General features: G+C 44.4%; 1 protein-coding gene across 1 annotated transcript in view; it reads right to left on the bottom strand.

Moving 5' to 3' along the window:
• The window catches only part of ATP1B3 (ATPase Na+/K+ transporting subunit beta 3), a 48,109-nt gene that overhangs the window by 10,489 nt on the left and 24,109 nt on the right, over positions 1-13,511 (bottom strand). The window contains exon 2 of the mRNA XM_044289880.1: positions 6,009-6,137. Within this exon, the coding sequence (XP_044145815.1) occupies positions 6,009-6,137 (129 nt within the window). The remainder of the gene's footprint in view (positions 1-6,008; positions 6,138-13,511) is intronic.

The following is a 13,511-nucleotide window of genomic DNA, read 5'->3' on the forward strand; positions in this document are numbered from 1 at the left end:
AGTTCCTATAGAGTCCTGCCTGTGATAGAGCTCCATAGCAGCATAGCAAATATCCCATAGACTGTAATGGTAATTCACTGCAGTCTATAGGAGAAGTGATGATTGCATGTTAAAGTAGCATAAGGGCACTGTAAGGGCTGTTTGCGTGACGTGACATCCGCTGCGTGAATGACAGCCAAGACCCGATGCGGACAGCAGAAGCACGGAGCAGTAACATGATTGATAACGCTCCGTGCCTCTCTGTGATCTCTTTACTACGAAATCACAGTGACAACTTTATCGCACTGTGATTTCGTAGTAAAGAGATCACAGAGAGGCACGGAGCATTATCAATCATGTTACTGCTCTGTGCTTCTGCAGTCCGCATCAGGTCTTGGCTGTCATTCACGGAGCGGATGTCAAGCACGGCACCCGCTTGTGTAAAACAGCCCTTATAAAGTGAAAATAAATAAATAAAAAATACTAAAAATTTAAAAGCACCCCCCTTTCCCCACATTAAATAAATAAATAAAAATAATGCTCATAGGTACCGCCGTATCCCAAAATGCCTGAACTATTAAAATATGAACATATTTATCCCGTATGGATAATGGTGTAACAGGACAAAAAAAAATTGGCTCATTCAGCTGCGTTTTTTATCGCTTCAAAAAGTCATACACGCTCCAAAAAGGTACATTAAAAACTACAGATATCCTGGCAAAAAATGAGCCCTCATATAGCTATACCCCATTTGAATTTATTTCCAGTTTCCCACTACATCGTAAGCAATCATAAATGATGCTGTTAGAATGTAAAACTTGTCCCACAAAAAACAAGCCCTTGTACTGGCACAGAAAAATTAAAAAGTTATGGCGCCACGAAAGTAGTGAGTAGCGAAAATGCAAAAATGGAAACTTGCGTGTTAATGAAGTTAAGATTCCTTATGAGGCCAGCTGAGGAACCAGATCACGGACATCATGATTGTTCTTTGTGCCCAGAAAACAGGCAACTACCCTTTCCATAGCAAATCCAGTGTGCAGTTAGCCCTAAATTGGTTTCTTCTGCCTTAAAAGGAATCTGGGTATTAATGTAAAAAGATTAAGGGGGTTTTGCGAAATTTTAATACTGATTACCTATCCTCAGGATAGATCATTAGTATGTGATCTGTGGTGGTCCGACACCTGGGATCCCCTCCGATCAGCTTTTGGAGAAGGCAGTGGCGCTCGCAGTAGCACTGCAGCCTTCTTTCCACTTTTCCTAGACCAGTCACAACACATTCATCGGTCACGTGGCCTAGGCACAGCTCAGCCCCATAGAAGAGAATAGGGCGGAGCGCGATACCAAGTACAGCCGCTATATAATGTACAGCGCTGTGCTTGGTTTGCTGCAAGAAGGAGGCGGAGGTCACAGGAGCGCCGATACCTTCTCAGACAGCTGATCGGCGGGAGTCCCGGGTGTCAGACCCCCACCAATCAGAATGTAAATGACATTAAGGGTCCATTCACACATCCGCAAAATGGATCGGGATCTGTTCCACAACATTGCGGAACAGATCCGAACCCATTCATTTTCAATGGGGCCGGAAAAGATGCAGACAGCACTCAGTGTGCTGTCGCATCCGCACTTTCGTTCAGCAAAAAATAGAACATGTCCTATTCTTGTCCTTATGCTTATGAAAACGTGTAGAAATCTGAGTCTCATTTCCTTCTGGGATTCGTGTCCCCACCTATCCCTTGGTTGAACTTGATGGACTTATATCTTTTTTCAACTGTATTAAGGGATTCTGTCATCAGATTTTACCCCTCTAACCTAAACATATGCTCATGTCCAGACTAATAAGAAGACTCCTAAGCGGGAGTCCTAAACCTCACTGTGGCTCTATTTGGCCAAAAAACAGTTTTTTATAACCTGTCAATCACTTAAGGTGCCCAAGGGGAGGTCCGTTAATACAGGGTGCCCGCCCGCACCCCTCGCCATCCGGTGCCCAGCGCCGCCTTCCCTGTCTTCAGCGCCGCCTTCTACAGCTCAGCGCCGCCTCCGCGATCCTCCCCGTCCCTCTGCCAGATCCCGCGCCTGCGCGGGCTGTGAGAGGTTGGTGCCAATCTGCAGGTCATATCAGGGTTGAGCGAAGTGCGCATCAGGCCAGTGCATGCGCACTTCGCTCAACGAAGCCGCTGCCAGGAGTCCGCACGAGCGCATCAGGCTGAGCCTAGTGCGCAGGCGCGGGATCTGGCAGAGGGACGGGGAAGATTGCGGAGGCGGCGCTGAAGACAGGGAAGGCTTAAGTAAGTGATTGACAGGTTATAAAAACCTGTTTTTTGGGCAAATAGAGCCACAGTGAGGTTTAATAAGGCCCGCTTAGGATTCTTCTTATTAGTCTGGACATAAGCATATGTTTAGGTTAGAGGGGTAAAATCTGACAGAATCCCTTTAACTATGTAAGATACTGATGACCTATCCAGAGAATAGGTCCATCAGCATAAAAATAAAAAATATTTTCAAGCTAAGATGTCAGATACACTCAGGTCGTGTGTAAGAGAGGCTAAGGCCATTAGGAAAACAGAATGGAGACTTGTCAGTCTAGTGTAGGCTTCGTGTCCTGCCTGGAGGCTTTCAAGAAACGGCAGGAGGAGGTGTAATGGTCAACTGCACAAGGCCTTCAATGAAGCATGAATGAGATATGACAGGAGCCGGAGTACACAGTGTATTGGGTCATAGGGCAGTCCTCTAAATGTAAGTGAAGGCAGAATGAGGTGGGGCACAATTGGAGAAGATAAATGAGAAAATAATTAGAATTGTGATAAGAACAGATGAGAAAGAATTCAGCAAGACATTTCATAGATTTAAGTATGAAGGGAACCCAATTTGGCAATTCCATTAATCCATCCAGATGTGTTCTTCCTTATCTTTACCCCAGATTCAAGATAGCTTGAGGAGAGAGGTATGAGATAACAGCTTTGTGAAAACAAAAAGGTAAGCTGGCCAGAAACATTTATGTCGGTCAAACCCACCGATTTCAGCCAACCATCTAATATCATCTCGCTCTGCTCATCTCCGAATATCCTGGAGCAACGGCAAAGGTAACGAAGAACACATCTGCACGTCATTGGATGAGATACGATACATGAAGCTCATTAGGGTAAATTGCAGACATCATTCATTGATCAACGTCCCATAATCAAAGCTGCAGATCAGTAGATAATTAATAGTGAGGACATAACAGACAGGACTACCCATACTACAGGCCACATGAGTGACTCATCCATGGAGCCGGCGCACTGCGGAGAGAGAACAGTTTATGTAACAAGATAAGTACATTATAAAGGTCGACTATTAGGTCTACAAATAGACAAAGCACTTTACTAAGCTCCTTCAGGAGAGCAGCAAAATGAATTCCCTGGATTTCTGGAGCACGAGACGTTCTCAAAATGGTCACAAATCCCACACAATGCATTAATAACATTATATAAAAGGTACAACAGTGAACTCCGACTGTCCTCAGACTTTTACATTAATACCCTAACCTTAGGTCCTCAATATCCTGCACCCAAGCCAATCGGCTGTTATTCAGAAGCTCAGGAATAGGCACCAGAATATGTAGCCTAACATATAGTGCAGTGAATGGAGCTAGGGAACGGGAGGAGCACTGCAACCACTGCAGGGAACGGGAGGAGCACTGCAGCCACTGCAGGGAACGGGAGGAGCACTGCTACCACTGCAGGGAACGGGAGGAGCACTGCTACCACTGCAGGGAACGGGAGGAGCACTGCTACCACTGCAGGGAACGGGAGGAGCACTGCTACCACTGCAGGGAACGGGAGGAGCACTGCTACCACTGCAGGAAACGGGAGGAGCACTGCTACCACTGCAGGAAACGGGAGGAGCACTGCTACCACTGCAGGAAATGGGAGGAGCACCGCTACTACTGCAGGAAACGGGAGGAGCACCGCTACCACTGCAGGAAACGGGAGGAGCACCGCTACCACTGCAGGGAACGGGAGGAGCACTGCTACCACTGCAGGGAACGGGAGGAGCACTGCAGTCATCAGCTCCATCCACTACACAATGGACGGGATCGGCAGGGGTGCCAGAAGTCAGATTGCCACAGATATTGATTGACTACAATTCCTAGCATGCTCCATTTATTTCTAGGAGACTTCTGAGAAGAGCAAGTATGCATGCTGGGAGTTGTAGTTTCACAATAGCTGCAGTTCCACAGGTTGCCCACCCCTGAATGCTTAAGGAAGTCCATCAATATAAAAATCCCGCAGAGGCCCTTTAAAGAGGACTAAGCAGGAGTATATTTTTTTATTGCAAAAACTAATAGCTAAAAAAATAAAAAATTTAATTCTGTAATATACCTATTTACAAAATATGAAAAAAGCCTTTTTATGGAACATAAATGACTTGCCGCGAGATCATACAGCTACAACTAAAAACTGTGCTGAATGAAGAATGTAATGGTTATGCACATCTACAAAAGGAATATCATATAACACACATGGGACCATTTAAATACTACAGTCTATCGGTCACTGCTACAGCCGTGAGATCTCGTGGCTTTGAAACACTATGTCGCTGGGCATGATGGGAGCTGCTCCTCCGGGGAGTCAGGTCATTTACAGATCTAGCATGTGCCATAAAAATACATTTTTCTTTATTATATTTTTCATTTTTTAATAATTATATTTGGAGGTTTTTTTTCTCTTTTTTGAGGACTATTACATATTTTCAACAAAAACATACTGTAAACCCGTGACTGGTTGTCTTTACATATCCTGAGCTGTATTATAATGTTCAAATAAACTTGAGAATATATTAAAAAGGGTCACTACCCTGCTCTCTTTCCTCGCTGCACAAGCCGGGCACCATAGAACTCTATGGGCTCGCCTCGATTCGGTCCTCAGCAGCAAGTGGAGAGAGCGGACTATGCGGGGGCTTCTCTCCCCTTGTTCTAGAGATGTGTCTGTCGAAGTCTCTGACATATCAAAGGTTTTGTGAAACGTTAGTGACCCTTTAAAGGAGGGGGAAAAAAAACAACAAAAAAATACCAGCACCAACAGTCAGAAACGCGCCACACTTATTCAATAATGTGTCTCATTTAGACATATTTGTACAGGTCATACAAGTTGAACTGGATGTAAATCCATACAAAACATCACTCTATATTGAAAGCTACTAATCTGATAAGGAGAGTTTGTGCTGTTCTAAACATGACTCCAAGGGAGAAGCTTCCTGCTAAAACGCGTGGGAATGAAAAATCCTATAAGACATAGCAAACAGCTCTTCCTTCCCGGGTCAACATATCAATACGTAGCAAAAATCTATACTGCCATCTACAGTTGCACAATGAATGTTGTATGGCAGGTGATATTCAGCCAGTGTTTTGCCTGGTTTGGGGTTGTCCCAACATTTAATGTTAGTTTAATATAATTTTGCACAGAAAACAAAAAAAATGTTGTAATTTACTTTCTGTATAGTTGTAAGATATTCCCCGTACTTTACTATGATGGCACCCTCTGGCTGGTGTTTAATCTGTATAATAATGTGCACGTCCACCTACTTAGCATGGTCGCCCACGCTCAGATCCATCCTTGAAGAGACAGCAGCTGTATCTACTGTTTGAAGTTATAATGGAGGTGGAGGGGAATATGCCTTTAGGTATGGAAAGAGGTATTTTCATTCAGGACATTTATAGTATATCCTGTCGATATGCCATAAATGTCAGATAGGACCCATTCCCATCATGCACATGCTCCATTCACTGCTATAGGACTTCCAAAAATAGCCAAGAGACCATAGCAGTGAATGAAAAAAAAAAAAAAAAAACACAACAACAACAGTGTGTGTGTCGCCTGCTCTCCAATCGTGGCAGGGCCCCATTCTGGAGACAGTAGCAGGTACCGGGGGTGGCCCTGCAACTATTGGACATTTCTGGCTTATCCTACTGATAGGTCATAAATGCCCCAGATGGGACAACCCCTATAAAAACTGTTTGTCCGTATTAGAAGCAAGACATGAAGCATTACCTGGGAAGGAAACTCGATCCCGATACTTGGGTACAGAGTCATCCAGTGTTTGCAGCATTACCCACATAGTTAGGGTAAAGAGTCCGGCCAGGAAGCCATAGAAGACCAGGTAAAAGAGCAGGATCAGAGCTGTGGAAAGAAGCAGAGCACAATTAATTCTCTATCACCGACAGGCGGCTACTAAAAGTGATTTATACCTTAAAAAAAAACAAAAAAAAAAAACGAGTAACCATAACATTAGCACAAGCAGATGTCAGGGGTGGAAGAAAGCAGTACTGATTCACTCGGCTCGGTGAGAAGATCCAGTAAGTTATCTCCTCTTCCCTCCCAGTCATACGTCTTCAATAATACAGCCTAGCCCGCTGTTCCATCTAGCCTGCATAAGGACTGTAGTAATGAACTGCCGAAAGGATAGCTTCCCTACCGAACACCATTCTAGTTTACATATGGTGTTACATCATGAACTTGTCACACGTCAAGAGGTTGCGTCATGAAGAGAACCAGTCCATCTCCACTACTAGGACATAGGATGACAGAATTACCAGCTGGCCTGTAAACACATAGCCCCTACCACTGCTGAATATGTAATATTATTACAAAGAGGTCTTCATAAACGGTGGCTTATGTAGAGAACACACCGGGCCAAACCTCTTCAGACTGCAAGATGATCGTTAGGGTGCCCCCCCCCCCCCCCCCCGGTTAGGGGGACCCCTACCTACTCAATACACAGGCATGAAGGGAAAACATAGAGAATACATTTTCCGTGGGCACCACTGCAGGAAGAACGATTACACTGAGCCTATTAACCTCCTGCAGAGCAGAGAGCAATGGCCATGTCATGTGTACATCCAGCCTGCCCGTGTGGGACTAAGGCCCTGTGCACACAACTTATTATTGCTTGTTGCATCCGATTCACATTTTTTGCGGGTTGGAAGTAGACCTATTCATTTCAATGGGGCCACAAAAAATGCGGACAGCACAGTGTATCAAGGGTTTTCCAGATGTTTTTGGCTTAAAATAATAAAACTTTTTTTTTTTACATAACCTTCCCCCTCAATAAAATGTATTTTTTCCTGTATGCTTCTCGAAAACGGATGACAAAAGGGGGCAGGGATAGCGCGAGGGGCAGGCCTCCACATGCTAACAGAGTTACTATAAATCACTCCATAAATGGTCTTAAAATTGTCGCACGGCAGCTCATACGCAAGTACATTTCAACTTGATGTGCCAAAATTATTAAGAGGCGCGAGTTTCTGCAGGAGGATTAAAGTTGTCTCTCTAGCGCCATCTATCGGATGGCCACCCTATAAGTCAATGTGTGACCCTAAGGCATTTTTCACACGAGAGTGACGAATTAGGTCCGGATGCGTTCAGCGAAACTCGCACCATTTTGCAACCAAGTTCAGTCAGTTTTGTCTGCGATTGTGTTCAGTTGTTTAGTTTTTTTTATGCTCGAGTCCAATGCGTTTTGATGCGTTTTTCACGCTCATGATAAAAAAAACTGAAGGTTTACAAACAACATCTCCATAGCAACCATCAGTGAAAAATGCATCGCATCCGCACCTGCTTCCTTAAGCAATGCGTTTTTCACTGAAACCCCATTCACTTCTATGGGGCCAGGGCTGCGTAAAAAACGCAGAATATAGAACATGCTGCGTTTTTCACGTAACAAAGAACTGAAAAAAAAAAAAAAACTCTCATGTACACAGACCCATTGAAATGAATGGGTCAGGATTCAGTGCGGGTGCTATGTGTTCACGTCACGCATTGCACCCGCACGGAAAACTCGCTCATGTGAAAGGGGCCTAAAACAGGCCTTGGAACAATGACTTGGGATGTAAGCCAACGCCAGAATCTCTTCCACAAGAACAAGACACCCTTCCACAGTTCGGTGTCTTCTCTTTAAAAGGGTGGTCCGGTTCCAAGAGCAAACAGAACTCAGGGGAACGACCAGTAATAAGGAGTAGATGATTACCTACCTGATAGATCCCGAGCATCCAATCCAGTTCTCTCAGCAGGGCTCTCTTTACCTGACTGCAGCAGTGACATCAAGTTAACATCACGTGATCCCCTGCAGCCGGAAAAAGAAGAGCGCCACTGGGATCTATCAGGTATATAATCATCTATTCTTTATTGCAGGTCAATCCCATGAGTTGTCCATTTTCCGATTGAAGCCCCTTCGCAAGAGACCGGTGTAGGAACACAGATGCGTTTCTATTAGGGTACCAGGGGAGGTTAGTATAGTCAGTTTTTGTTTTTTTAAATTTTACACTCCTTTTCCACAGGTGAAATCTGCAAAAAAAATTATCTCGTTTGGTAGGGATTGGATGTTGTAAAAGTTTTCCACTGCACGTGGACGTATCCCTCACACAGTGAGGCAGGGGCTCCACATGAAAGTTCAACTTCTCACTATAGCCACAGAGGGCATTTCTATGGGATATCAGTGCACAACTATTGTGATGCCTATTAGAATGATGTGACCGGATGGGTCCATACCACTTTGGCGACTCTCCTTTTTTCCAGCAAGACCACACGGTGGACCATTTTAGTCAACTGTGTGAAGTCGAACACAGCACTTTTTTGGTGCCAATGCCATATCAGCAGCAGAATCTGAACATGGACGAGCTGAGATCAATTGAGAATGCAATTCTATGTAACCTAGCGAAAAATGCTTCAACGTGTACTATAACTATATATAAAAGGAAACTAAAAAAGTGAATATACTATAAAACTTAATTCTCTAGTGGCAATCAGTAACGTAAAGCTTCTTAGTCGCTGAACAGTCCCATCAAGTTATCTGTTGGCTGAATGACCCGGCCTCTTGTTCCGGCATATCAATCACTTGTCTGCTGAAGAGGTTGGCAGGGAGCTGTGAAGTGGCTGCAGCCTCGCCCTCCATGACCCCAGGAAAACTAAAGCCTTGCACAGCCCTCATTGATATTAATGGGCGGTCATAACAGTGCATGGATATACTGTATACTCCAGAGGAAAGAAAACGGTTTCTTTAGTGGCACCTCTAGGTAAGTACCCTATCAGTCAATGTCCAACTGATTAAAGAGCCTTCAAAAATGGTTAGAGAAAGCCAAATCAGAGATGGTTCTCGTCCTTCTGGTGGAGAGTCAATTGACACTTTTTTTTCCCAAGGAAGCATTGCCTGCAAAAGTTAACATAACCATCAGCCAAAACCTTCACCCCCCCAGTGGCAGATTAAGGGGGAATAAAAGGATCAGTCATGTTGGATCTCAATATGCTTGAACCTTAGCTCTCAAGGGAGATAGGCCACAGTCAGAGGAGTCTTGCAGAGGACTTATCCTCTGGATATCATCCGTATCCGACAAGTGGAGGTCCGACACCCGGACAATCAGCTGTTTAACAAAGCACCGATGCTCGCAGTTGTGCCTCGCAGCTTACCAAGCGCAGTGCCGTACATTGTATAGCGGTGTGCTTGGTATCACAGCTCGGCCCCATTCACTTCTATGGGGCTGAGCTGCTCCTAAGTGATCAATGAACGTGTCTTGGCAAAGCTTTGAGAAGGTCAAGGTGCAACTGTGAGCGCCAGTGTCTTCTCAAACAGCTGATTGGTGGGGGTCCCAGGTTTCAGACCCCCACTGATCAGATACTGATGACCTATCCTCCGTAAAAATATCTTGTAAAACCCCTTTAAAAGGTTCCCTACCCTAGAAGGATCTCCACAAACCTTCTAAGAGGCAAAGACACTATTTTAGCTGCTTTGGCCGAGAAACTATCCACTCACCATAATATTCTCATCAATTTAAAAAACAGAAAACAGACCACCCAAAAGCAAATCTGAACCCTGGGAAGTCAATCATTCCAATGCATCCTAATGACCAACAAGTCACACAACTTCTTTTTTGATAAAACTCCATCTAATCCTGCCCAGATCATTGGCTATGCTAGAAATCTGCATAAAAATACCCCCGACCGATGCCTTTACTAACCATATGACAGAGACGGACATATCGCCCAGGGACCGGGATTGCACACTCATGCATACCACATGGAACATGTTTTTTTTTTCGTAAAACAAAGCTTCACAGGAAAAACACTGCTGCTGCGCTTCTTTACTGAGAAAAACTGGCCACGTGGTGTCTGCCTCCCTCCTAACAGTTTACAGCTGCCACTGCGCCAACAAGGGACACGTCTCTTGTGTGGACAGCCATGCGATTTGTAGACAGACACTGCTTGAAGCCATGGCCAGGATCTGCTTGCAGTTTAGCGCCAGTCAATGGAGCCAAGCTGAGAGCGGGCCCACAGCATCCAAAGTGACCAACCAAAAATTTAAGATGAGTGGAATATCTCAAGGCAGTTTTGCTCGAATCTGCGTTGGAGTACTTTATGCCACATTTTTCAAATGTCCATGTTGTAACCTCTAGAGCAGGGGTGCACAACCTTTTTTTGGTCTGGGGACCACATTGTCACATTGCTCTATTTCAAGGGTCCACCTTGAAATTATTATTATCATTATTATTAAAGCGCTATTCATTCCACAGCGCTGCACATATGATAAGGGGTGCAGATACATAATACAGACAATTGCACTAATCATAAACAAAATGAGTTACAAACTGGTACAGAAGGAGACAGGGCCCTGCCCGTGAGGGCTTATAATCTACATGGTCTGGGAGAAGGACACAGTAGGTGCGGGTGAAGTTGGTCATGGCGGTATAGAGGCAGCAGGGTCACTGGTTGTAGGCTTGTGGTGGGTTTTCAGGTTTCTTTTGAAGGATTCCACTGTAGGTGAGAGTCTGATATGTTGGGGTAGCGAGTTCCAGAGTATGGGGGATGCACGGGAGAAATCTTGGAGGCGATTGTGGGAAGAGGTGATAAGAGGAGAGGAGAGAAGGAGGTCTTGTGAGGATCGGAGAGTGCGTGTGGGGGTGTATCGGGAAAGTAGCTCAGAGATGCAGAGAGGGGACAGGTTATGGACGGCCTTGTATGTATTTGTTAGTACTTTGAAGTGAATTTGCTGGACAATGGAGAGCCAGTGAAGGGATTGGCAGAGGGGAGAGGCAGAGGAGTAACAGGGTGAGAGGTGGATTAGTCGGGCAGCAGAGTTGAGGATAGATTGGAGGGGTGCGAGAGTGCTAGATGGAAGGCCACAGAGGAGAGTGTTGCAGTAGTCTAGGCAGGAGATGATGAGGGCATGTACAAGCATTTTCGCAGATTCAAAGTTAAGGAAAGCACGGATGCGGGAGATGTTTTTGAGTTGGAGGCGGCAGGTGGTGGAAAGGGCTCATTTGCATCAGCCTATTACACAGGTCAATGCAAAGTGAATAGGGAGGAATGATCGCTACCACAGTCATTCCTCCCTCATTCACTTCTAGCGATTATTGGTAGAACATCCCCGATTACACAGGGAGATGCACTGACGAGAACTGTCCATCTTTCATCCTGATAAAATATGCAAAACAGCTGTAAAACAAATGATTGCTTATTTATCGGCGGCACGATTATACAGGCCGGATATCAGGAATTAGCGTTCCTATGAACACTTGTTCCCAGTAATTGTCCTGAATATAGTGCAGTGTATTAGGCGCTTAAATGGATTTTCCTGTAAAAAATATTTTTTAACAAGTTCCTGCAGCTTGGCCCCGGAAACCAAAGTGTTATACTTACCTTCAGTCCTCCACACTGCCCCCGCGTTGTTTTCACCTGGCAGTGCATGGGCATGGTCACATGCACCTCTCCAGCGGTGATGTGGCCACAAGCAGCGTGTCACTGCTGAAGCCAATCACTGACTGGAGCAGTCTATGTGAGCATACCCATGCACTGCCAGGTGTAAACAGAGCAGGAATCAGAAGATGGAGGCAGCGGGGGCAGCACGGAGCAGGAAAGTATGAATCTTCTGTTTGAGGGGCCATGCTGCAGGAAAAAAATTACCGGAAAAGTGGAGTTTCCCACACTATTGCTCCTTATTCTTTAAATATGCAAACTGACACAAAACTAAATTATTATAATTAGGTCCCTATTCTGTGTCGGTCATTTTGTTATATAATATGTATAGTTTAACCTGAATATATATATACACACACAGTATATCACAAAAGTGAGTACACCCCTCACATTTTTGTAGATATTTTATTCTATCTTTTCATGGGACAACACTGAAGATCTGGCACTTTGATACAATGTAAAGTAGTCAGTGTACTGCTTGTATAACAGTGTACCCTCAAAATAACAACACACGGCCATTCATGTCTAACCCGCTGAAAACAAAAGTGAGTACACCCCTAAGGGAAAATTGACAAATTGTGCACAAAGTGTCAATATTTTGTGTGGCCACCATTATTTTCCAGCACTGCCTTAACTCTCTTGGGCATGGAGGTTACTAGAGCTTCACACGGTGCCACTGGAATCCTCTTCCACTCCTCCAGGACGACATCATGGAGCTGGTGGATGTTAAAAACCTTGCACTCCTTCACCTTCCATTTAAGGATGTCCCACAGCTGCTTAATAGGGTTTAGTTCTGGAGACCTGCTTGGCCAGTCCAGCACCTTTACCCTCAGTGTCTTAACAAGGCAGTGGTCATCTTGGAGATATGTTTGAGGTCGTTATCATGTTGGAATACTGCCCTGCGGCCCATTGTCCGTAGGGAGGGGATCATGCTCTACTTCAGTATGTCCCAGTACATGTTGGAATTCCTGGTCCATCTTTATGTAGAGTAACAATTCTTTTTTTTCAGATTCTTAGAGAGGTTCTTGCCATGAGGAGCCATGTTGAACCTTTAGTGACCAGTATGAGAGAGTGATAACACCAAATTTAACACACCTGAGACCTTGTAACACTAACAAATCATATGACACCGGGGAAGGAAAATGGCCAATTGGGCACAATTTGGCCGTTTTCACTTAGGGATGTACTTACTTTTGTTGCCAGTGGGTTAGACATTAATGGCTGTGTGTTGTTGTTTTAAGGGCACACCAAATTTACACTGTTATACAATCTGTACACTGTACACTGACTACTTTACATTGTATCAAAGTGTCAGATCTTCAGCATGAAAAGATATAATAAAATATTTACAAAAATGTGAGGGGTGTACTCACTTTTGTGAGATACGGTGTATATATATTTTTTTGTCACATAATATGTACCCCAAGAGCATTTTTTCTTTTTCTTTTCTTTGTATTTTATTATATTTTTGCTGTTTTTTTTATTATTTTTTTTACTTATTCGTTTTATATATTTTTTTCCACATAATTTGTCCCCAAGAGGTCTACTGACCCTGCAGCTCCAAGACACCTGGCAAACATTGAGAGCTATGCTACCTATCTGAGGAGAAGACAGAAACGCTGATGAACCGCTTCCTGTCCAGCAGGACAGGGGCCGCATGCGGCCCGCAAGTTGTGCACCCCTGCTTTAGAGTAATTAAAGGGATTCTGTCACCACATTTTACCCCCTACAGTAAAACTTAGCTACTTGTAGGACTACCTGAGCTGTATGTATTAAATGATGCCCTTATTAACTAATAGTCTTGATTTA

Source organism: Bufo gargarizans, chromosome 4 (genome assembly GCF_014858855.1).
Source record: "Bufo gargarizans isolate SCDJY-AF-19 chromosome 4, ASM1485885v1, whole genome shotgun sequence".
NCBI classification, from domain to species: Eukaryota; Metazoa; Chordata; class Amphibia; order Anura; family Bufonidae; genus Bufo; species Bufo gargarizans.